The sequence below is a fragment of the Solea senegalensis genome, linkage group LG3 (assembly GCF_019176455.1).
Source record: "Solea senegalensis isolate Sse05_10M linkage group LG3, IFAPA_SoseM_1, whole genome shotgun sequence".
Taxonomy (NCBI): domain Eukaryota; kingdom Metazoa; phylum Chordata; class Actinopteri; order Pleuronectiformes; family Soleidae; genus Solea; species Solea senegalensis.
The window spans coordinates 2410408-2436345 of record NC_058023.1 but is presented as its reverse complement, the minus strand read 5'-3'; the positions used below and the strand labels follow the sequence as shown (position 1 = coordinate 2436345).

Genomic DNA, 25938 nt, shown 5'->3' with positions numbered 1-25938 from the left:
CTCAGCTCCGTCCGTTCCCTCTGATCGTTTGCTTTTGTTTGTCGAGTCAAAGTTGAACTTTTTTTTTATGCTTATCGTGAAAAAAACACACAAACATGTCGACGTTTGTGTTTTCTCGAGTGAGCTGAACGGATTCTGTTTGAGCCAAGGTTTTATTTTATGTAACAAATTAAACAAAGAGTCTTAAACTAGTGTCAGTTTATGTCAGGGTTTAAACCGACAACAGATTGACCTCATGACCTTTTGTTCCGATGGGACGGCGAGCGACTGTGACTCAGCTCTGCTCTGAACTGCGTTCGTCGCTCGGTGTGAGCGGATCAATAAAAGGAGGAGGACGTGGACTCAGCGGCGCAGATAAAAACCAGGTCAGTTCAAACCGTCTGCGACAGAAGAAGCGGCGAAGGACGACCGACAGTTTTGACGAGAGTAACTTTATCGACAGCAGATGATGAGGACGCTGCTGCTGCTGACGCTGTGCGTGTACGCCGTCTGCGCTCAGGATCTGGAGTATGACGACTATGACGTGAGTGTTTGGTCAAACTCAGACAAACCTTTATGGAATTAGATTTGTGTCAATATTTTATAACGACTGGATATGGATTTAACAATTCAAAAATATTTTATTGTTTGAAAATACACTTTGTTTTTTGCGCTCCCTCATTTCGTCCTTGTGCTCCCTCACATGTTTTTTGCGCTCCCTCATTTGTTACGAGACTGTATTTTTTAAAAAAGACCACGTTATAGCGTTTACAGGAAACTAAAATTACAGAAAAACACTTGTGTTACGATAAAAAACCTGCTTTAAAAAACTAAAAAACTTTAAATGACATGAAAAATGTTACTGACATAAACATTGTACTTTTATTGGAAAAGCAAAAGCTATAAAAACAAAAAAACATTTAGTAACATTATTATTGTTTCAAGAAAAACAAGGTACGAACGTAACAAAACATTTAACTTGAATTTGTAAGGTTACCAGAACAAAAACACCTTAATAACATTATGATTTACCATAAGTAACATTTGTGAGGTTAGTGGAAAAAATCCTACGTACGGAACGAATGTCACAATCATTAGTATCGTAATGTTTGTTACGTCACTAAATTAATACATGAGATGAAAATTCCACGTCAAGATGATCCTGCAACCAAAAAGAATGACTTACGATATTATTGCGGGGGATTTTAAAGAAAGAAAAAGTTGCGGATGCCGCCCCCTTGTGCAACTGAAACAAATCACTAAGACTGTGTGTTGTGATTATTGACAAACGCAGTTGATATGAGTTGATATTGATACGTAGCTTTTTGTTTCTCTCTCAGGACACAAGCTCAACATCAGGAAACAAAACAGTGCGTAGAAGAACTTTATTTACACATTTGTTTGTTTGTTTGTTTTCATTTGCCTCGTTCCTGACTTCCTCTCATTTGTCTTTCAGGGAAAGGTAGACGCGAGAGGTCACCGTCCAACGACGTCTGGCAGGGACACGTACACACCACATCGCTATAGCCCGCCCCCTATTAACACCGGCAGCAGGTGTGCTCACTCACACGCACGTTTTACGTATATTTTCTTGAATTCCCTAACGGACCCACGGTTAAGCTCCGCCCTCTTCGATTCTGGGACATTTGTATGGAGAGACTTCCACCTAACTGGTGCATGAAACTAAAGTGGTCTGATACACAGTGTGTGGGTGTTTTCTAATGATGTGGTCGCTTGGTATTGGAGTTGTGCTACATTTAGCATAGCTTCACTTGCTAGCAATGTTAGCGTGGCTTTATCAGAACTGGGTCACCTGTGAGCGACGTGGCTACAGAGGTAATGTTACCACTCAGTGCAGATTAGCTAGAATTAGCCAGCTAGCATAGAAAACTTTGACTGAAACTAAAAACTTTATCAAGCTCATTCGCCTATTTGTGCTCAAGGGCGGGGCTTAACCATATGTCAATAGCTATGTTTCAGATGGATTAAAAAAATTAGCGTCTAATCCAGTTAGCATTAGATTTAATGAGCCTTCTGCTTTTCACCCAGGTATCGCGGTCGTCCCACACCGGCCCCAGCCCGAGGATCCCAGTCACAGGAGAAGGAGCCGATGCCTGAGGCCGGAGGATGCACGCACGCCGCAGAAGAGATAGTACGGTGACACCATGACTCCCTCCTTCCACATGTTTTTATTTAATCTCAGAGTCTCCTGAATTATTGAAATTTCTCTCAGCTTCACGGTCAGGAGTTTAAAGTCTACAATGTCTTAAGAATGTATGAGTGGTTTACAAACTTCAGTTTCCTGTGGGAAAAATCTGTCTAACAGTGAGATAAGGACGTGAACATGTTGTTAAGATATAACAGGCTGGAGCAGGTGTAGATTTGATCAGATTAGTCTTTTGTTCAGTGTCTGAAATCAGTTTTCCCCTGTGAGAGTGAGTGTCTCCAGTGTCTTCACACGAGACAAACGTGGTCTTTTCAAGTCACAAAAGACGAGTTGTGTCTTGTTTGTGTCCACCAGGGAGTTTTGTGTCCTACTGGCTGCGAGCTGCAGACAATGCTGCTGAAGCAAGAGAGGAACGTCAAGACTGTAAGTGACTGAATGAACAAGCACCACAGATTAAACATTTAATTAAAACCTTTTTTGATTAAAATGATGATTTTGATCCTGTTTTTTGACAGAGTATCAATGAGCTGAGACCTCAAGTGAACGAGTTGTCCAGATCCACCAACAACATTTACAACTACGTCAACAGCATGTCCAGTTCTCTGAGGGAGAGGCAGAGAGTTGTTTCCGGTGAGACCCACGAACACTTACTTGTTACACAGTATATTCTATAAATACATGAAAATGAGGCCAAGTGAAAAGAAGAAATTGCAGAAGTTCATGTTACATTTCTCTCCCTGTTCAGACAATGGCAGGGTGGTGCATCAATACACCGATCAAGTGGAGGAACAACATGCCTTCATCAAGGAGACAGTGGACACTGTCTTCCCTTCAAACATACGAGTCCTGCAGGTACTTTTCCTTCCTTTGCACAAATAATTTTTTTTTTAAAGGTTACAGACCTAGAGCGAACAAATAAACAAATAAATCTGCATTGCAGATATTTCTAATGAAAAATAAGAATTTTGAATTCTAAGTATTGCCATCAAAAACATCATAGCATAGTAACACATCCAAAAAAAACACAAAGTTTATTGGAAAAAACTCAAAAAGTCGACAAAAATGTCTTAAGGTGTCAAACCTGCTACAAAAAAAATCACAAGAACTATATTGTGAATTTAGGCATCCAAAGTCTTGTTAAAACATACATTTTTGATAAAAAAAAAAAAACATCATAGTAAGTGTCAGAAAAATGTCCTAGCATAGTGAGGCCTCAAACATTTAATAACAACCGTAGGTCGTCCAAAGTGTCTCACAGCAAAGTTAGGCATCAAAAAGTTTCCATAAATGTTGTAGTAAGGTGTCAAACCTGCCACGAACAATTGACAACAACAATATTTTACAGGTTTCACAAAAACGCCCTAGCATAGTAAAGGCTTTTATCAAAACAGAGTAAGGTGTCCACATTTTTGCATAACTAATATTGTTTAGTCGGTGTCAAACGTACCATAATGAAGAGCCAAAAATGTCACAGTATTGTACCTAGTTTTTTAAAGGCATCCAAAATTTCATAAAATGCCGTAGCTCATAATAGTCCCTCCTTTTTTCCAGCATTTATGATTATCCCGATATTGGACATTCTCCACCAGTAATGATTTCCTTTTAATTGGAAATGCATAAAATCGATAATATACGCACATTGTCCGCTAACCACTGAGCTGAAGTATGACGCGTTATGACCACAGGGGGTCCTGGACAAGATCCGGCTGAAAATCCAGAAGCTGGAGAAAGCCATCCAGGGCCAGAGGGAGGGGTGCAAGGAGCCGTGCATGACAAAATGTCCCATACCTGTGGTCTCAGGTGAGTGTCGGACCTCTCTTTTATTGTTGAGATCTAGTTTAAAAATGCACAAACAATACAACAGACCTTTGCAAGGACTTTTATCCTGGATTTCATGTTTTCTTGAAAGAGAATCCAAACCTTCTTGAGGAAACTGGTTTCCCAGAGCCCAAGCTATGTGTCAAGGCAAGCCCGACTATACGTAGTGGGAACCTCTTGGTCTTGTGCACCAGCTCAGGCTCCTTACCTGCCACAGGGGTGACGTTCCACGTCCCTAGAGCCAGCTTCTGTAGCCACATGTCGGACCACCAAGGTCCCGGCCTTCGGCCACCTCCCAAATACTGTGTCCAACCTCTTTGGTGAGCCCATGGGTAACCCATGTTGCCTCTCCAAACATGCCACCCACACGAACTCCAGAGTGGGGCCCTGGTGACCCAATTCTGGGTGAGAGAGTGTGGTCTGGGCATTCCATTGTGGTCATTTTAAACCTTTCTTTGCAAGGACCTATTTGCCTTGGGACCTGTTTGCCCAAGGCCGTTAGTGGCCTTGGGTAACCCAAGCCTACCCTTAACCAAATCCCTACCCTTACCCAAAACTGAACTCCTACAATCACTGGGACACACAAACCCTGTTATGGTCGGTCAAGGAGGACAAAATTCTCGGAATTAATTGCAAGACAAGTGGGCAGAGTAACAATTCTTCCCTCCTATCTTGTGTGATCCAGGTAAGGAGTGTGAGGACATCTACCGCAGAGGAGGACGAGAGTCCCAGATGTACTTGATCAAGCCAGACGCTTTCTATCCACCATACAAAGTCTTCTGCGACCAGACCACGCAAAACGGAGGTGAGAATATAATTCGTCTTGAGTTTGTTCTGAAGGTTAAGACTTGGTAGATAAAAGGTTTATAGTCTGTCTCTCTTGTTTTCTCAGGATGGGTCCTCATCCAGAACAGGCTTGACGGCAGCGTCGACTTTGGCCGACGCTGGGATGAATATCGTCGCGGATTCGGCAACATCGCCTTCGACGCCGGAAAAGGTCACTGCCAGACTCCAGGTACGATATTCAGAGAGGTCATTTCACAGCAGTGAGAGGAAACGTTGGTAATTATATTGAGTGGTTGACAAACATCCGTTTTTCCTCCTGGGTCATGTGACAGGCGAATACTGGCTGGGTAACGAACGCATTAGTCAGTTGACCAAGATGGGCCCCACAGAGGTTCTCATCGAGATGCAGGACTGGACAGGAAGCAAGGTGAGTCCTGAAATTGACCCTTGAGGGACACCGTTCATCACTGAAAGTCTCCCAGCTTCACACGCTAACGTGTTTCTGAAAAAAGTTGTGTATTTTCTTTATAGCAAAAAAATCTGTTATATATGTGGTTGGGTTATCCATAACCTGAATCTAGAAATGAGATTAGATTTGATTGAACTTTATTAAATCCTCTCGATGTTCCCTCAGGGAAATTAAGGTTTGATCCTCTTTTCAACTTTAATATGTTCAATTCAATAGTTGGAATTAAGAATTAGCATTGATATATACGTACATATATATATGTATTCTTTTTAAAGTTTTAAAACATTTTCTTTTTGCTGCCATTTAGGTTTATGCCCAGTACCGCCAATTCACCATCCAATCAGAGGCATCCAATTACGTGCTTGCGGTGGATGGTTACTCAGGTAACGCCGGCAACTGTTTCCTGGACGGAGCTTTGCAGCTCTTTGGTGAAAACCGCACTATGACCATACACAACGGGATGATGTTCAGCACCTACGACAGGGACAACGACAACTGGTAGGTTATATTATAAAATAAAATATAAAAAAAATGTGGCTTAAATAGTTATTTTGGTACACTTCCTGATGGAAAATGCAAAAAAAAATATTTACGGTACTGTACGAAACCAATCTCTTTGACTTGGTCGAAACGCGACTTTAGGCCCTTTGTAAACATAATGGTGCAAATTTGCATTTTTAGTTGAATTCTCAGTTTAAAATGCCAATAATTTTAACAAAAACTTCCGCGTTTGCTCAAATCAGGTTGCCAGGCGATCCGTCCAAACAGTGCTCGAGGGAGGATGGAGGCGGCTGGTGGTACAACCGCTGCCACTCAGCCAATCCCAATGGCCGATACTACATTGGTGGAGGTTACACCAAACTAATGGCCAAGCACGGCACAGATGATGGCATGGTGTGGATGAACTGGAAGGGGAGCTGGTATTCACTGAAGGCCATCAGCATGAAAATCAGGCCTTATTTCACCACCAGTGGTTAAACGGTGTGACCAAACGTGACATCGAAAACAGTGAAACACAACATCATCTGGACTGTTTGTTTGTAAAAAAATCCTAAACAACGACTTAAAATGTTTTACATAAACTTCACAAATAAGGACAGAAACCTGATGGTTTGTGGGCAAATGTTCTGTGATTGTGTTCACTTCTGTAGGATGAGTTAAATTCAACTGTCCAAGCATTACTCAATAAATTGAGGAACATACACTTTGGTGATCGAGTTATTGTTTCACTCTTTGACTTGATCTTTTGTGTGGGCGACTGCTGGTTTGGCATTTCCTGGGCAGGTAGCTTTATCCAGCAGCAGGTCATGTGTGTCCAAAATGTCACCAGACTTTCATAGTTTAGTATGCCGTCGAAAATTTGAAAAAAAGTCATAGTATAGTATGTCGTCCAAAATATGACGAAAAAGTCATACTTTAGTATGTCGTCCAAATTTTGACGGAAAAGTCATAGGTTAGTATGTCGTCCAAACTTTTACAAAAAAGTCATAGGTTAGTCAGTCAGTCATCATCTACCGCTTTATCCTCCACCAGAGGGTCGCGGGGGGTGCTGTGCCAATCTCAGCTACATAGGGCGATAGGCGGGGTACACCCTGGACAGTTCGCCAGTCCATCGCAGGGCCACACACAGCTAGAGACCAACAACCATTCACTCTCACACTCACTCCTATGGTCAATTTAGAGTGTCCAATTTACCTAATCCCCACATTGCATGTTTTTGGACTGTGGGAGGAAGCCGGAGAACATGGAGAGAAAGTCATAGGTTAGTATGTCGTCCATATTTTGACAAAAAAGTCATAGGTTAGTATGTCGTCCATATTTTGACAAAAATGTCATAGTATAGTATGTTAAAAAAAGTCATACTTTAGTATGTCGTCCAAATTTTGACAAAAAAGTCATACTTTACTATGTCGTCCAAAATTTGTGAAAAAAGTCATACTTTAGTATGACGTCCAAAATTGGTGAAAAAAGTCATACTTTAGTATGTCGTCCAAATTTTGACAAAAAAGTCATACTTCAGTATGTTGTCCAAAATGAGACAAAAAAGGCATAGGATAGTATGTCGTCTAAATTTTGACATAAAAGTCATACTTTAGTATTTTGTCCAAAATTTGACAAAAAAAGTCATGCTTTAGTATGTCGTCCAAAATCAGTCAAAAAAGTAAAAGTATATGTCGTCCAAAATCAGTCAAAAAAGTAAAAGTATATGTCGTCCAAAATGAGACAAAAATTCATAGTATAGTATGTTGTCCAAAGTCAGTCAAAAAAGTCATAGTGTAGTATGTCGTCCAAAATCAGTCAAAAGTAAAAGTATAATATATGTCGTCCAAAATGAGACAAAAAATCATAGTATAGTATGTTGTCCAAAGTCAGTCAAAAAAGTCATAGTGTAGTATGTCGTCCAAAATCAGACAAAAAAGTCATAGTATAGTATGTTGTCCAAAATCAGTCGAAAAAGTAAAAAATATAGTATGTCGTGCAAAATCACGCAAAAAAGTCATAGTATAGTATGTCTTCCAAAATGAGACAAAAAAGTCATAGTATAGTATGTCCAAAATCACTCAAAAAGGTCATAGTAAAGTATATCGTCCAAAATCACTCAAAAAAGTCATAGTAAAGTATATCGTCCAAAATCACTCAAAAAAGTCATAGTAAAGTATATCGTCCAAAATCACTCAAAAGTCACAGTGAAGTATATCGTTCCAAATTGAGACAAAAAAGTCATAGTAAAGTATATCGTTCCAAATTGAGACAAAAATTATTGTATTGTATGTTGCCCAAAATCAGACAAGAAAGTCATTGTATAGTATGTCCTCCAAAATCTTTTAAAAAAGTCATAGTATAGTTTGTCGTCCAAATCTGTCAAAAAAGTCATAGTATAGTATGTCGTCCAAAATTAGACAAAAAAGTCATACTTTAGTATGTTGTCTGACAAAAAAGTCATACTTTAGTTTGTCGTCCAAATTTTGACAAAAAAGTCATGCCTTAGTATGTTGTCCAAATGTCATAGAATGTCAATAATATGTCTTATTATGGTGAGATGTCAAAAATGTCTCAGTATGTTGATGATGTTATAATGTTATGATGTTATAAATAGGTCATGGTTAAGTGTTAAAAAACAAAACTGAAAACATAACTGATAATTGTCTTACTGTGCTGGTCCTCGTGAGCCACCGGCAGTCACGCCTCCATTTTGGCTCCATCCTCCGCCCTCTTCTATTTAAATCTCCTCCTCCTCTTCTTCGTCCCCCTCCTCCTCTTTCCTCCTCTTCCATCGACCAAAGTTCAAAGCTGCTTCCACCGTTTACTTCCAGCGGTTTTTATGGTTTTATACGCAGTGATGCTGTGAGGGAGTAACAGAGGAACCTTCCTGCGGCTCAGTGTCCAGACGTTACCGGGAACATGAGCTTCAGTTCGCTGTGAACGGTAAGAAAACTCGCCCCTTTTTCTTTTTTCTCCCCTCGTTGTCCCAACTGCGGCGGCGTGACGCAGAAAAAAGTGCAAACTGCGGTGAAAACAAACAACAATGTGCTCGAACGTTAAGGAAACTCAACAAAAAATCCGCTTTTTTCCACGAATTCTGTCACGTTTTTGGTCGCAAACTTTGGGTGTAAAAAAAACCGCAGCCTGAAGTTCAGAGCTGTGACGTCACACTGGGATCAGAGATCGTGCGGAAAACACAGGAATCTCACTCTGTGTGATAAGTGTTTTTGAAATATGAAACGTTGTTGTTACGGTAACGTTACTGACGTGTTTTTGTGACGGTGCAAAGTTCTGGTAATATCATTTTGTAATGTTAGTTACGTGTGTTGTGATATAAAATGTTTTATTTTTGGAACATTTAGGTTCGGGTAAGCATTTTTTTTTGTATCATTAGTAACATTTTTTCTGATATTACAAACATTTTGGAACACTTTCAGGTAGAGTGTAAAGTTTTGGTTTGTGACAATTTTGGGAGAGATAGGGTAAGCAATTTTTTGCATTGTTAGTAACATGTTTTTGTAATATTACAAAAATGTATAACACTTTTAGGTGGGATAAGTCATTTTTGCAATGTTAGTGTTCATATTTACAGTTACAACTGAACAATAAATCATGGAAAAACAGTAGTTTGATTCTGCATTAATATTATTATTACAACATTTTAACTTGTAGCTCAACATCTGTGTTTAGTGAGAAATACTTCTATGAATCTTAAAATGGCCACAGTGTTTAAGGAGTATTTTTTTCCATTCATTTCACTTGTGTTTTCTTTTTGTCACAGGTTTCACATCTAGAGTTTTTCCTCAGTTCTCCTGTTTGTGAAGTGGTGAGTCTTTTTTTCCCCTGAGATTCAGTCACCTCGTGACTCACCTCACACTGATAACTAGTTACACTTAGTCAGTACGTGCACGACAATAATTATTGTCTTAGTTGGACTAAAATTGGAGTTTGAGTTTTCCATTCATTCATTTTCTTGTCTATTGCAGTGCCTGTAAATTCAACCATGGCTCGTGGCTGCATCTGCTGCGTGAAGTACATGCTCTTTCTCTTCAACCTGCTCTTCTGGGTAAAGAAAATAAACCAAGATCAGTCAACACAAATGAATGACTCAAAGTGACTGAATTTACACTTGTGTGTGTGTGTGTGTGTGTGTGTGTGTGTGTTTCAGCTGGGTGGCTGTGGACTGCTGGGTGTCGGCGTGTGGCTGTCGGTTTCTCAGGGAAGCTTCGCCACGCTGTCGCCCTCCTTCCCCTCACTCTCTGCTGCCAACCTCATCATCACCCTGGGCACCATCGTCATGGTGACGGGCTTCCTGGGTTGCCTGGGTGCCATCAAGGAGAACAAGTGTCTGCTGCTCAGTGTAAGTGGACTACATTACCCACATCACCCACATTTTCAACGTTAATTGTGTTTTTGGCCTGAAAAAGTCATTATTCTTCACCAAACCCCATGTAAATTCTTCATAATTTACATCTAAATGTTGCTATAACATGTTTTTTGTTAAGTAACATTTTTAACTTTTGTTTATAAGTGCTCATGTTCACACACGTTAAAGTTTTTTCTTTCTTTTTAGTTCTTCATCGTTCTGTTGATCATCCTCCTGGCCGAACTCATCCTCCTCATCCTGTTTTTCGTCTACACCGACAAGGTAGCGCCGATCAGAGGATTTATATATTATATTATTCATCATGACCTTCAGCTGCTGCTGCAGGTGAGCGTTTCTAACAACACGTCACATCGTCTGTTTCTCTTCCTCAGGTGAGCGAAAACGCCAGACGTGACCTGAAAGAAGGTCTGGTGCTCTACAACACGGATAACAACGCCGGCCTTAAGGCGGCGTGGAACACGATACAGTCGGAGGTGGGTTTTGTTGAGCGCTGGTTTGTAACACGTAACAAAGTATTTTAAAGACAGAAAATAAGTAACAGTTTCCCTTTGTTTTGTCAGTGGAGATGTTGTGGCGTGTCGGGTCACAACGACTGGTACGTGGCTCTGCATGAAAACGTGGTTCCCGACCGATGCTGCCAGCACATTTTCCCCGGCTGCGGCCGCAACGCCTCCAACACCTTCTGGACACGGGTCAGTTGTGGAAGTTTGATGATGTGGTTTTAACAAAAAACCCAACTCCACTGTTGCTACAGAAACAGAAATGCTCTGTTGTTTTGGTCTTTTTCTTGCTATTAAAAGGTCCAGTGTGTAAGAAATGGTACCATCTAGTGGTTAGAGACGTCGGAGGGGGAACTACGGTGGCCTTCACATAGCAGAAAGGATGTCGTTCTCCTTTGTCTTGTGTGCTAAGATTCCCTGTCTGGCTAAATAACATGCAGAACACCAAAGGAAAAACACTTAAACCTAAGGATTTCTTGTTTCACAGGGATTATACAGCTAAACTAGCATATTATGACTTAGTTTAAATACACTGGACCTTTTTAAATGGCATAAAAATCCAAATCCATAATAGATCATAAGAATCTTTAAACTCTTTGTGTTGTTTCAGGGTTGCTATGAGAAAGTGGAGGAGTGGCTCGACGACAACAAACACCTTCTGGGAACCATCGCCATGTGTGTGTTGGTTATACAGGTAAACGCACGCACACACACACACACTGTTAAGGTGTATATTTTATCTGCTGCTAATATTGTGTTTTCTTAATCTTTTATTCTGAAGGAGCAAATGTAACCAACCCAGTTTCAGTGCAGGGATTAAAACATTATTTTTTGAATTAGCTTGCGGCTAGTTGTTAGCATGTCCGGCGCCGTTCCTTCTACTGTCCATTATTTTGAAAATATGTAGGCTTTAAGCTGTTGGAGCATAAAATCAATTTCCTTGTTAGTTAAGTTAAGATTCTTCTATTAGTTTCGGGTATTAACTAAAGGCTAATGCGCCCAGGCTAGCTTGGTGTTATCTGGGTGTTTTAGCCCCGACTCTGAGATATTGTTTTAGCCGGACTTTAACAATAATTTGTATCATTTTTTTTGTTTTAATCTAATGCCCTGTAACCATAGTGACGGTGGTGATTTTCCTTCCACAGCTCCTGGGCATGGCGTTCTCCATGACGCTTTACCAGCAGATCCACAGAGGGGGGAAGAAGTACGAAGCCTGACGTGGTTACGCTTAAAATTAATGAATATAAATATAATCCGCTCCATTTTGTTACCTTCAGCTTTTTGTTGTATAGTCAGAATACGCCAGATTATTATTATTACGGACCTTTTTTTTATCTCTCTTTATTTTCATCAGGTTTTTTGTGCATATCTTTAGAACGTTTATATTTTTTAATCATTAAAAAAATCACCCTAGTGAGTTGTTTTTCTGTGTCATCAGCGTGAGAGTTAAAGGTTGTAGGAAGAGATTATGTTTTGACGCCTGTGGAATAATAATGTAGCCATACTGTATGTTAAAAGCCTAGTTCACACAAAATCTGTTCTGGGTACGCTCGTCGTCTACATTACCCCTGACATTTTAGGTCTTCAAAAACAGAAAATGCTGCCGTTTTACATCCACGTTGCTCTGTTTTTGGTTATAAAACACGTTCGTCTGTCGTCCACATTTTTTCCCTCAGTTTCTGACAATGGAAACACTTGAAAATGCTGCAATTTTCCAGATTTTCAAACAGATTTTCTGCCATGTTTTAGAGATTTTGGAAACACTGCTGGTTTTAGTTTAAAAAAAATACTATTTAGAGGTCGCCTAACGAAAGATTTTCTGTTGTTCAAATACTGAAAATCAAATTGGTTCATTCTTAGCAGGAAAACCCGAACATCGGTGCACCGAGTAAGTAAGTAAGACAAACTAAAAATAAGGCAAAACAAAATGTTAAATGTCGCAAATCTTTCCCCTCGTCGCCACGGAGCGCGGACTGAACTGCGATCTGGACCTCGGACTCTGAACGTCGTGTGGTGTGAACCCGGCTTGAGCTGAAACAAGCATTGTGTTGTTTTTAACGTGTTCAATAAAAGACAAAGAAAGAAAAAAGTCACTCAGTGGTTTTTCCTTTATCTGCCTTTTCTTTGGAGTCTGATCAATAGATTTTGATTTGATCACAGTTGGATGTGAAAGGGGAATTCTTCTTCCTACTAAACTTTAGATAATGACGGGACAATTAAAGTGTAAATTCTGATTCACAACAAAAATCTGCTTTAAACTCTTAAAAAGCATCTAAAACACTAGGACTAAATGTTAAGCTACACAAAAAAATAATAACGATTATCCTGATAGGTTTTGAATTCATTTTGAATAGAATTTGAAGGCGGGACGTGGAATTCAAGAGAAATTATTTTATTTTACTTTAATATGAAAAACATCAACGTTGGTGAACGTTGTCGATACAGTAACTCTGATTCATTGACCTCAGTATAAAACACTTGTACATGCTAACCCTGTTTTTGAAGTATTTAAAACACATCACAGTCAAGTCAATTAATTCACTGTTTTTGTTCTGTGCGGCTACTTGTCACCTGTCATTTTAATTAAAGTCATGTTTCCCTTTGAGTCTTTACATAAATACACATTCAAGTAGGGACTGGGATGGAAATCATCTCCGTATTGATTGTTTTTTTTTTTTTACCTTCTGATTTAAAAAAGAAAAATCAGTCGGCAGGACTTTCACGTGTGTGCGATTACAAGTCCAGAGTCTTGTCGTTGTCGTAGACCACGTTGCCCTTGACGACGACGTAGCGGACGAGCTCCTGGTGTCCACCCAGCTGGTAGATGAGATGTTCCCACCTGCAGAGGAACGGACGAGAAGCTCATCAGGTCGTCGCGCGGATGAATGTGTTTACAGAGAGATGTCGGTTCCAAAACATACAATATTACACTGTATTTAAAGAAAAAAAAGCATGAGGTGCTGCCACTAGGGAGGCGCTATTTCCATATATAAATGAATATAACCAATTTTCTGTACATTATCAGCTTAAAAAAGGTACCTTTATTTTTCACGGTTCTTCATTGCTGCAGCATGTGATGGTTTAAAACAATTTGAAAAAACAACAACAACAGTATAAACACAAATAAATAGATGTTTGTACCGTGTGGCGTTGAGGAGCAGCAGGTCGCCGTGTTTGTCGACCTCCAGCGAGCCGTGTGTGTGCGAGCGGCCGAGGGCGTAGGCGGCGTTGATGGTGGCGGCGGCCAAAGCTTCAGTCATGGACATCTTCATGTTGACGCAAGCCAGGTGCATCACGATCGGCTGAGGATGAGGGAAAAGAGACAGAGAGAGAGTGAAGGTGTTTCTCAAAGACAGGAACATTTCAGGAAATAAATTTAAGACCCAAATATAAATTCAGAGCTAGAAAAAAAATCTGAAAAAATGATCTCATTAATTCAGAAAAACTTTTTCTTAAAACTGATTTTAAGCAAATATAATATGCGTCTGTTGTTTTTCATTTGTTTTTTTTAATAATTACCTAAGGATTGTGGGTAATTACACTGCATTGATGAAACACAACACACATCCTGTTCAAATGTGGAATTTGTTTCCTTCCTCCACTTTGAGAGCGAGACACAGTGGGAGGAGACGTTTGACCTTTGACCTCGGGCTGCACTCACTCACCATGGAGCAGCAGTAAGCGTTGGGGTTGAAGTCACTGCCGAGGGCGACGATCACTCCGGCCTCCAACATGTCTCTGGCCCGAGGCTGAGGCAGCCTAAACACACACACACAGATTATTACACAGATTATGTGTAATCTGTGTGTGTGTGTGTGTGTGTGTGTGTGTGTGTGTGTGTGTGTGAACACCTGAGGATGTAAGCCGTCGTGGGCAAAAGAACTGCGGCGGTCTTTGCTTCGGCCATGGCAGCGATTCCTTCGTCGCTCACTTCCTCCAGGTGACTGACGGCTAAAGCTCCAAGCTCTGCTCCCAACTGCACAACACGAAACATACATAATCTCAGATTAACAGGATTATTCTGATCCTGCCTGAAAACCTCTACTAATAAAAGCAAAACAATACAAATATGATGCAAGGATTTGCACTTTTTTGGTTTTTACGTCCAATGATTTTATGGGTTTGAATAAAATCATTATTTTTGAACAGTTTTAGTCGCTGAAAAGCAACGTTTTATCACCGTTTATCAAAATAATCATTGGTTACAGCCTTATTTTTCTTTGCTACTTATGAGTACAATTCAAACGATTTTCTTGTTTTTTATCTTAAAGGGGGTAAAAGCATGTTGTGAGGCCACATTGACCTTTCACCTTTGGCCCACTTCAGTGAAAGAGTTTGCACCAAATTTGAAAAGCTTCCGTCACGGCGTTCTTGAGATGTTCTTGCGGTCACAGTGAGATTTAGCTTTGAGCGATTACCACCAAAATGTAGCTATCTCATCCTCCAATGAAGGTGAACATTTGTACCAAATTTGAGGAAAGTCCCTTGAGACGTTCCCGAGATATCGCAATCACAAGATAAGGACGAACATAACATGGAAGAACCAACAAATTCAAACTATGTCGCAGTGAAGATCAGCAGAAAACGGTAAACTCTGGTGAACATACGAACCTGCGCGGCGTTCATCGGGTGAAGCTCGTCGCCGTGGAAGTTGATGTTGAGGCCCATGTCTTTCCCCGCCCGCAGGATGGAGCGAGTGGATGCGACGTCGAACACGCCGCGCTCGCAGAACACGTCGATGTTGTCCACCTTCAGGTTCCCGGCGGACATTTGCTCCTTCAGCAGCGGCAGCTGGACCTGCAGGACGTCCTCTGTAGCTTCTGCCTCCGTCTTCCCTCTGAATTAACAACGAGGAGAAAAAAGAAACTCTAAATAAAGGTTAAATAAACACATTTAAGTGATGGCGGTGTCGTACCTGGGCACCGCGTGTGCTCCACAGAAGGTGGAGGAGATGTTGATGGGCAGACTGCGTCCGGCCTCCTCGATCACCTGCAGCATCTTGAGCTCGGCGTGCAGCTCCAGGCCGTAGCCGCTCTTGCACTCCACCAGCGTCGTCCCCGCACGCTGCATCCTCACCAGCCGGCTCTTCAGAGAGGTCAGGAGGTCGGAGGCCGCCGCCGCTCGGGTGTGCTCCACGGTGAAGTGGATGCCGCCGCCGGCGCGGTGGACGTCCATGTAGGAAGCTCCTGCCAGCTGAGCAGAGTCATGGAAGAGGACAAAGCGTCAGAGGGAGAACTATACTAAAAATGAGTGAATAATAATGTTTGCTGATTGATTTACCTTCATTGCAAACTCGTGCACTCTGTCTCCAGCCCAGACTGGATGAGTGTGGGCGTCGACCAAACCTGGAACAACAAGAAAACCATCAACTTCTGTTCAGTTTCCGCAGAGCTGGTGTTGCTTTGACGTTGTTTCACAGTTGGAGCAAATGTTTGTATGAAATTGAGCAGCTTCACACTGGACCCTTAAAGCAGGGGTGTACAAACTATGGCCCGCGGGCCAATTACGGCCCTCTGTGAGACGATGTGTGGCCCGCAGCTTCGGTTTTATAATGTATTATTTATGGCCAAGGAGGGACTTTTGTTATTTGACTCCAGATGTGGAAAGAAAGGCAATTTTACGTTTCATTTTTTTCCCACTCCTGTACGGCTTAGATTTGGTTACATTTCCATTTAAAAATGTAAATTAAATTTCTATAAAACTATTGTATGTAAATGTTACTGTTAAACAAAAAGAGAAAAAAAGGACCATTGGCATTATCAAATATGGCCCTCGTTTAAACAAAGTTTGGAAACCCCTGCTTTACAAGAACATTATTTAAGTCAAATTTTTATTTATTAAGTCATAAAATGGGGCAAACTATTCATCAACTATTTGAGTTTGAAGTTACATCATTCAAACAAGCTCTATTTTCTGACTTCTTTCTTCCCTTTAAGAGAGAAATCATTGAGATATTTTTAAAAAAAGTCATTATTTTGAAGTTTTCTGGACCAAAATACTCGATTATGAAAATAATCAGTTATGAAATGAACAGTTAGTTGAAGTCCTACATGAGAGAGAATAACAAACCACTAGAGCCACTGCTACAAGATGGTGGCTTATGGAAACACGTACGACTGATTTACCGTCAAAGGCATACGACAGAAGTGCTATTAGCGGTAAATGTGTCAGTCATCAGGCAGCCATTTTGGGGTCGGAAATTCAGAGAGGCTCACCGGGCAGGACGCACATTCCCGACGCGTCGATGACTTTGTCGAACGTTGCCTCGGAAAACCGAGCTGCGATGGTTTCTGCAGGTCCCACAGCTTTGATCAGCCCATCACTGCACGAAGAAATTAAATAAATAAATAAAACAACTATAACTGTAAAACACACACGGTGAAACGACACAGAGTTCAGATGGAAAATTCCTAAAATGGCCAATGAACAAGTGATTACAAAACTTAAGCCAAAGTTACAATAATTTAAGAACAAGATTGTTGACAAAACACACAGGTGTAGAGATAATTTAAAGGTACAGTGTGTGAAATGTAGCATCATTTACTGGCTGGATCACCGTTAGCCTTCAGCTAGCTTCAAAACTCAAATGTCAAAACTTTAGTTTGTCCATTGTGGGCTACTGTACAAACAACATGGGGGCGACAAAAACAGCAACTGACACAATCAGGTGATCGTAAACTCAAATTTAGAACGGAATTTTTAAGGTCAACCATTTTATTTATGCATAATTTCACCTAGATTTTACACATTGCCCCTTTAAAAGCTGTTTTTATTAGCACGACTGACTGATTAACTACGCATTTATTCTGGTTAATCTATCATTGTACCGTGAAAGTGTTAATAATTGTAAAAGAACCCCAAGTTTGAAAAATGAAAAAAATGTAATGAGCCAATTTAGTCACTAGGGGTCACCAGAGAGCCTCATTTGAAGTGAAATAAAAGCTCAATTTTAACAAGTTTCATTACATTTTCATTCATTTACATGAAAAACACGTTCAATTAGAGACTCAAGTGAATAATGAACGTCTTGAGCACATACAAGACAAAATTACACTAACATTTAATCATTTTCTCTTAAATCTAATAAAGTAACTTTTAACAAACTTACCCTCCGATGACGACGCTGCCGTTTTCAATCACACTCAGACTCTGTAGCTCGTGTCCGGTCAGATATTTCTGTCCGCCGCTGCAGATTAAAACCACCTGCTGAGCATTTTTCACTAGGAGTCTGTTACTGCTGGACATCTTTATTTTTATTTCACTCACTCACAGCAGCGGAAACTACACTGTCAGAGTGAGTGAGCGAGTGTTTTTGAACAAAGTCAAATATTTGTTAAAGAGAGCAGAGTTTAAAGTACAGAGAGAGAGAGAGAGAGAGAGGGCAGAGCTTCTGTCACAGACAAATCACTTAACTATTAACTATGTACGTCCAAAGGGCTCATTTAAATTTTAACACAAATTTATATCAATATTTTACACTTAATATCCAAGATGTGTCACTTAAGCCTGAAAACACTGTAAAAACATTTGTAATTACTGAAGTGTCTTACTAGTGTTTTCAGACTAGTGTTCAGTGAGCATTTTTTAAATGAACACAGGCAGTTAATAGTCACTTATTATCCAAATAGCATCGCTTTAGACTGAAAACACTATAAAAACACATTAAGAACCTATACAGAAAACAGCCACTGTGTCTCTTGTTTACTAGCAACAATTTGTGTTTTTACAGTGTTTTCAGACTCGCTTTTATAGTTGAACTGGAAATGTACACAAATACCCTTTTATATCACATTAAAAGTGTCACTAAATTGTTTAAATATGCATGTCACACGTTTAGTAGTGGAATAAAAAATAAATACAATGAGAAATAAGTGAAAAAAAATCTATTTTGTGAGGATAGAAAAATCTGAAAGTAAAATTTTACATTATATTTTAAAACAGAGTCAGTTGCAACTGGACCTGAAGTTTTTCTCAATGTTTTAAAAAGCTAAGCAAAGAAAAATGGATTCGAACAACAATAAATGATAAAAAAAAATCATAAGTTGCAGGATGAGTTCAGTTTAATGTCCAATGACAAAATGAGACGACACAATGTTAGAAAAACACAGGTTTAAGAAAGAGGACAAGAATCACTTTATTGTGTCTGTATCATAATGTCACAACTTAAAATTGGTCTCATATACAGTAAAAAAAAAAAAAAGAAAAGCAAAAACAACGTGAAAAGAAAACCCCTCCCAACCTCCCTGCCCCGCCCACAGACGATCATTTGTTTCACATGGTGAAAACACAAACACGGTCAGACGGCGCCGTCACTCCCTCATCTCTCCGTCCTCCTCCTCTTCTTCTACTCCTCTGATGTACAGAACGTTATTACACCTGTGACGGGGAAACAATGGCGCGTCAATCAATGACACCGGTGTGGCTTCTTTATTTTTGAAGAATAAACCCGTCATTATGATTTAACACAATTTGTTGCTCGGGGGGGTGAAAATTAAGCTCCTGTTGTTTTTTGTTTTGGCCAAAAAAACGTCTCAGATTACGATCTAAATTTCACGACGCTGCTGCTGCGAATCTGGACTCGTTTTGTGTTAAATCTTCTTTGGCAACAACTCTTTTCAAAGATATTCTTTCATGTGCTTTGTTACGGCCACTGCTGCAGAGCAGAAAAGTTAATTAAGAGACGCACGTCATTGATGGAATAAGCTCCACTTGACTGCTGGTGTCAGTGAAATAAATGTTGCAGAGATGAGAACAAACCTGATGAGGACTTCGCCGAGGTGACCTGCCAACGCTCCGTCCACGTATTCTTCCGTGTTTGCCAGCTGCCATGGAAATGTAGAGTGGATGTTACACAATCAGCACAATTCTGTATTTGAAATGTTTCTGAATAATCACAAAACGATGGCAGCTGTTAGGTTTCCTTACATCTAATGTTTCTTTATAACTCATTTCTAAAACATATGACTTTTTGGAAGTTTCTGGATCTGAACCCCATTTCAACTCTTTCATTGTTTTAGACTTATTTTTTGAAATATAGCACAGAAGACGGTGCTCGGGCTGTTTGTAGACGTCTATATATGTGACTATGACTCACTACCTTTACCTTAGGGATACACAATATTGTAACTATTTTGAACTGAAACAAGTTTTCTGATTTTTTAGTTTCTTAAATGTGAATATTTTCTGGGTATTTTTCATTTGAAAACATTGTCATTTCCAGCTTGGGGAAACACCCACAAAAGGTTTTTCAACATTTTCTGAGCCGAACAAGAACTCGATTACTTGAGAAAATAATTGACATATTGAGGGATTATGAGAATAATCAACCATAATTATCGGCACCGGCAGATTAAATATATTATCTAATATATTTTAATCTAGTCTAATATAATCTAATATCGTCAACTCTACACTAGTCTAATATAATCTACATTTACGCATACTATATGTTGAAGTTTCATACGTGTAAATTGTTTGTTTTTGTTTGTGGTTAAAGTAATCTTTACTTTTCTGCAATTTAAATAAACCACATATAGAACATTTGAAGTGAGTAACAGTAAAGTACCAATATGTGAAATAATCTCTAACAATGAGGGAACATTCTTGAGAACAAACCTAATGTTTGTCATTTTAACAAAGTAGTTTTAGAAGAGCAGCATTGTCTCTTTGACAACATGATGAATGTAGATAGATTTACTGTAGACAATAATAAATAATGTTTATATGTCAAGATCAACATGTTTGTGATAAGACATTCAAGATGCTGTCTGGAAGTGAAGGGGTTGAACGAACCTGCATATTCATATATCCATCCACAGACACCAGGTAGCCTTTATACTCCATCCCCCACTTCAGCTTCACCATCACTGGTTTTCCTGTGAGGCCGTTCAGGAAAGGCTTTGGGTTGAGAGGTAAACTCTACAGAGGAGGAAGAACAAACAAATGTTACACACTAAATTATGTCTCCAAAGTAATTTTGACGGATCATCGGTTTACAACTGGGTGAATTGTCAGTCCTGTCTAAGCCTGAGCTGCTCCACAACATCACCTACATCGATGTTTTCTGGTTTCTTTGCTCCATATTACAAAGAAATCGTTAAAAAATTAATCATTTGGGTTTGTGGACAAAAACAATTCCTTGGACCAAACGATTCTCAATTAATCCTAAAATTGACAGATTAATCAATTATGAAAATAACTGTTAGTTGCAGCTCTAAAACATAATAACCAAGTTTACACAAGTATGAATTGGAATTCTGTTTTAGTCTAAAATCTGATGCAGAACACAGACATTATTTACACCGTTTTTATTTTATTAACAGTGAGGTTTCCGTTTTACACTATGTGCAACACAAACAAGCAAACTGTGTATATTCGGCTCAAACAAAACAACAGTAACTTAATTTTGAGCGAGATATTGTGAACATAATGTGGGTTTCTAGACCCATTCGTTCATACACGCTAAATTAGACGATTTTACACCGAGGTTTGTTGTAGCGTTCATCTCTCGGCGGACCAAACACGGTGTAAAAAATGATCATATTTAAACATATTGTCAATATTGTCCATTAAAATACCGAAAAGCTACACATTGTGAGCGAAATGTTTACGGATGAATTAATTCAGTCGGAGCTTTGAATGAAAAGCTAACAGGGCTAATGCTAACTAGCTCAAAAGAAAGGCTGATGACAAAGCACAACAGACACAGAAACAACCTCTCTAAGAATCTACGGACATGTTAACTGAGTCTAGTCACAAATACGCACCATTTTCTGTTGAATTCAAGTGAGTACGACAAATTATAAGTTAGAAGTTTGACTTCCTTTCGTCAGAGAAACGTTAGCGTTCGAGGAATAACCAGAACACGCTTTACCGCCAAGCCGGAAGTACTACAACTGTGTGACCCCTGAAGGAGTGTCCGTGTTTCTACACACTTCCACCTAGTGGTCACTTCCAACTGATCCAATTACAATAGATTGTATCTAGATAAAGTTAGATTGAAAGTTTTTTAGAAAGTGTAAAATAGAAACATAAACTATATAGTATGAAGAATAATATCTCAATAGTTTAATATATAAACTATTAATATTTAAGTAAATATACAGTATATTAAAGTAAATAAAACAGAAAATATACAGGTACAAATATAGGGGGAACATAAATGACTTTTAATACCTAATTGCATGTATGTTTATTTTAAAAAAATATAAAGAGACAAATATGTGTATCAAGCAAAGAAACGGGGGGACTAACAACATTTGTGGAAAATATAATAGGATCTAAGTTGTTTCATGTATGTTATGTTTACACTTGTGGTTCTTTTTCTCGTTTTGGTATAATTTTTTATAATTCTGAATCAGAAATATACATATTCAATAGAAAAATAAGCACAAAAAACACACATTTTAACACATTTAACACATTTAAGGAGTGATATTGCTTTACTTGGGTTATAATTTCCACTATACTGAATGTAGTTAATTCCTTGAGTGTAACTGTGTTCCTGTCATTTCTTCAGGCAGATGCTACAAACATGAAGAAGTTCTTAAAAAGTGAGAATAATTTAAACAAATCAGTGCTTGGTTCAGATGGTTGAAATGACCTTGATCTACATCTATTATTTCTATTATTTCACTCTTCAGGGATTGAAAAGTCTGGCCTGCTCTTATTAAAAGTGATTTAAAGTGAAATGAGTGTCATATCTGGGCCGCACTCTCTCTGTCTCTGTCTGGACAGCTATTTCGCTCAGGTAATAGCAGTCTGGAGATGTCTATCATTTTTCTGTGTTGAAGCAGCCAACTGTTACTAAAGCACTGGACAAGTTCAAACCTGATACTTTGAATAAAACTAACATTTGACTTCCTACAGTAAAACGCTGCAGTCTTTCGCTAAATTCCTCTGAAATTGCACAGACAATTTCTCTGCATGTCTGAAATACTTGTGTCCTTACATCATTTAGCCCATTTTTTTCTCTCTCTGCTTTTGTGTTGCACTCCGTGTAATTAACCAATCTATCAGTCAGTCACTCAACATGTCTATCAGTTATGGCACGATGATAATGGCGATAATGATGATGATGATGATGTGTGAGTGAGAGAGTGATTAGAGGAGGGTAGAGCAGCACCCAGGGGTGTAAGCAACCAAACAGCAACACGCAACAACCACAAAGAGGCAAAAAATTACTATAACGATGTGTAAAACTACCAATAAAACAACAGCAATGAGGCGTAAAAAGACCACAGAGACACAAACAGACACACAAGCATCACAAAGAGTCTTACAATTCTATCAAAGAGACATTTAACAACTATAAAAAGACATCAAATTATCTCAAATAAACATGGAACCACTAAATGACATAAAACAACTACAAAGAGACAAAAAACAACTACAAAGAGATATTTAAATTATCACAACTACAAAGAGACATAAAATTATCTCAAAGAAAGATAAAACAACTACAGAGATACACAAAACAACTAAAAAGAGACACAACACATCTACAAAAAGACAATGAACAACTACAAAGAGACATTAAACAACTACAAAGGGACAATAAACTACAAAAAGACACAAAACAGCCACCAAGATACATAACACAGCTTCAAAAAGAGACAACTACTAAGAGACACTAAACGACTACAAAGAAACTTTAAAAACTACAAAGACACAAAACAACTACAAAGAGACACACAACTATATAGAGACACAAACAACCATAATGACACATGAATTGACCACAAAGACACATGCATTAACCACAGGGACACATACATTGACCACAGAGAGACATAAATTGACCACAGAGAGACATAAAACGACCACAGAGACACACACAGAGTGGCTCCTGTGCAGGAGCAGTGAGGAGTTTTCTACACATTTGTGTCCCGAGGCCAGTTTTCCTCATAATCTCCTCGTCGCACGAGGCTCTTTGGGGATTCAAAATTCCTTTATTGATATAATTCCCAAAGAGATCATTTGAAGTAATTACTAAGTTATGTAACTGTGATTGATAAATGAAAAATGAAACCATTAATTATGTTTACATGAACCATGGTTTTAAATGCGTGTGTCATAACATAACATATTTCACAAGCTCTGAACGGATTAGCGTGAAATTTGGCAGCACACGTCAGTCGCTAACACGCTACACATAGACGGTGAACATTGTAAACTTTACACCTGCTTGCTCTACTCAGACATTTCGGCGTACTGAAAATTGAACAGTATTATGTGAACGACTGTTTAACAGTGAAATGAACCACGGTCACCGCATGGTTTGTAATTGAGTGAATTGGTGCAAATTTGCCTAAAATACCATTTTCAAAGGCTACTGCAAGACGAGTAGTAGAGGTACCGTTTAGTTTTTGTGAAAATGTCAAACAATCAGCTTATTATACTATACTATACTACTTTTGCCATTTCAGTTGATTTTTGTGTACAATGTCTACAAACACATTCTGTTTACAGCTTAACAGCTGAAGCCCCCCAAGTTTAGCACGTATTTTTGACAAGCCATTTTTAGCATTACCAGTTAAAACACAAACAGTGCAGCATACTGTGGCCTGGAAGTGCAAATCATTATTATTTTGCGATATGCAGTGTTGTAATACAACCATAATAACAACCAAAAATACAAAGTACAAATACTTCATGACTGCTAACTGGTAATGCTAACAGTGGCTAAAATATGTTTTTCACAACTAGAATGTGCTAGACTCGTGCGGTGACGTCACCCCGCTGTTATAAACAGAACGCGGGCGTCGCGCGCTCCCGCACACACCCACGCACACACAGACAGACGGTGGTGTTCCTTTAAGTGGCAGAAAAATGTGGAGAAGAGGCGGAGCTGCGGTTTGTGTGTTTGTGTCGCCGCTCAAAGCCGCCGAGCTCCGCTCACACACTCACAGAGCCTGAGAGAGCGTCAGTGCGGGGAGATGAAACCCGCTGCAGGTCCACAAACAGCAGCAGCAGCAGCAGCAGCAGAGGAAGCGCCGAGCCGAGCCGAGCCTTCACCCCGGGACAACACTCACCGTCCGGCGTCATGCTGTTCCCTGCTCCCGCTCTCGTCTCACCGCCTGGTTCTCGGGTCACAGCTGAGTGAAAGAGAAAGTCCACACTGGATCTGAAACCTACGCACTTTTTCTACTGTTTTTGTCTTTTCCCACAGTGGATGAAATCTTTGTTTTTCAAAAGAAATTTAACAGTATAATAATCATCATCATCATCATCATCATCTCCAGCTGCTGCAGGTTTCTCCTTCTCGTAATCTGGATTATCCCTGCGAGCAGGAACTATGCTGGTGTTATTTGTGATCAGCGTGGCCCTGTGGTCAGTTTCAGGTCAGTCAATGTTCATTTCTTTATTTTTTTCCATTCCTGTTGCTGCTGCAGGAACAAGTGCATCAAGAGTTTCTACACACATGTGTATTACACACAATTCACTGTTATTACAAGTTATAACTCCCACATTTACCCTTTGGAAGAGCAGATTTGCGTTCAAATAATTGAACATTAATCTGAACATTTGCTCACTTTAGAGCAACTTTGGTTTGAGAAATTTTGACTTTTATTTAAGGTTAAGTGACTTCCTGTGAATTGGAAATAATAAGATATAGCATCAGTTTTTACAACAATTCATTCATAAATAAGAGAAGAGTGAAGTAATCTGCCACTATTTCCGATTGTCAGCTCCATCATGGTAGTCTTTGAGTGCATTTAACGTCCAGTAAATTGAAAATAATTTGCTATAACTCCATTTTGAATGAGGGCTGCAACAATTAAGTGATTATATTTAAATTTTTTGATCATCATTACAGTCTTTAATAGCCAATATCTACATGTGTAGTTAGAAATTGAGTTGCTAAATTCAAAATCATGTCACCTGCATCAATTCATTTTTGGCAAAAATAATGTGATTTTTAGCCTCTTAAATGTGAATATTTTCTGGTTTCTTTGCTCCTTTGACATACTCCCACCACAGTGTCAATCGAACTATCGAGAAAACAATCACCAGATTACAAGATAATGTCAATAATCTGCAGCTGCAGGCCCTAATTTTAATCTCTTCCTGTGATCTAATTGACTTGGGGCGAACAAGCGTGAACAATGATTGTGGAGCAGTGTCATGAACTTCTCCTCACTGATCTGCACGGTTACCTAATTTGGCTTCATCTCCTCAGATCAATACGGTCTGTGAGGTTTTTTAATATCAATCTACCTGTGAGGTCGTTGATATGAGAGCATAAATCCACTCGGATGAGGAGGAGGATGACACCGTGGACCCTCAGGGTGTGTGTGTGTGTGTGTGTGTGTGTGACTGCAGGTGCATAATGACTCCATTATCCTCT

The 25938-nt window shown here is 39.4% G+C and overlaps 5 protein-coding genes across 5 annotated transcripts in view; 3 read left to right on the top strand and 2 right to left on the bottom strand.

The window, feature by feature from the left end:
* The first annotated feature begins 358 nt into the window (after positions 1-358).
* On the top strand, positions 359-6421 carry fgb (fibrinogen beta chain). The gene is made up of 13 exons (XM_044020320.1): positions 359-523; positions 1320-1349; positions 1436-1533; positions 2029-2131; positions 2501-2569; positions 2662-2776; positions 2892-2998; positions 3832-3946; positions 4650-4769; positions 4857-4979; positions 5083-5177; positions 5527-5717; positions 5963-6421. Exons 1-13 carry the CDS (start codon positions 446-448, stop codon positions 6195-6197), a joined length of 1479 nt encoding a protein of 492 aa, XP_043876255.1. The 5' UTR covers positions 359-445; the 3' UTR covers positions 6198-6421.
* Positions 6422-8442: 2021 nt separating this feature from the next.
* LOC122766824 (tetraspanin-9) lies at positions 8443-12682 on the top strand. The gene is made up of 9 exons (XM_044022016.1): positions 8443-8645; positions 9484-9528; positions 9689-9768; positions 9871-10062; positions 10276-10350; positions 10461-10562; positions 10650-10781; positions 11200-11283; positions 11735-12682. The coding sequence occupies exons 3-9, from the start codon at positions 9706-9708 to the stop codon at positions 11804-11806; spliced, it is 720 nt and encodes a 239-aa protein (XP_043877951.1). The 5' UTR covers positions 8443-8645; positions 9484-9528; positions 9689-9705; the 3' UTR covers positions 11807-12682.
* A 283-nt stretch (positions 12683-12965) lies between these two features.
* amdhd1 (amidohydrolase domain containing 1) lies at positions 12966-18549 on the bottom strand. The gene is made up of 9 exons (XM_044022015.1): positions 17698-18549; positions 16805-16911; positions 15870-15934; positions 15505-15782; positions 15201-15426; positions 14441-14565; positions 14255-14348; positions 13731-13891; positions 12966-13428 (listed from the first exon to the last, which is right to left on the bottom strand). The coding sequence occupies exons 1-9, from the start codon at positions 17832-17834 to the stop codon at positions 13323-13325; spliced, it is 1299 nt and encodes a 432-aa protein (XP_043877950.1). The 5' UTR covers positions 17835-18549; the 3' UTR covers positions 12966-13322.
* A 78-nt stretch (positions 18550-18627) lies between these two features.
* Positions 18628-21488, bottom strand: snrpf (small nuclear ribonucleoprotein polypeptide F). Its single transcript, XM_044022017.1, has 4 exons — positions 21356-21488; positions 20382-20507; positions 19347-19411; positions 18628-18965 (listed from the first exon to the last, which is right to left on the bottom strand). Exons 1-4 carry the CDS (start codon positions 21356-21358, stop codon positions 18899-18901), a joined length of 261 nt encoding a protein of 86 aa, XP_043877952.1. The 5' UTR covers positions 21359-21488; the 3' UTR covers positions 18628-18898.
* Positions 21489-24789: 3301 nt separating this feature from the next.
* Positions 24790-25938, top strand: part of ntn4 (netrin 4) — a 28190-nt gene continuing 27041 nt past the window's right edge. The window contains exon 1 of the mRNA XM_044022578.1: positions 24790-24931. Within this exon, the coding sequence (XP_043878513.1) occupies positions 24886-24931 (46 nt within the window). The 5' untranslated portion in view covers positions 24790-24885. The remainder of the gene's footprint in view (positions 24932-25938) is intronic.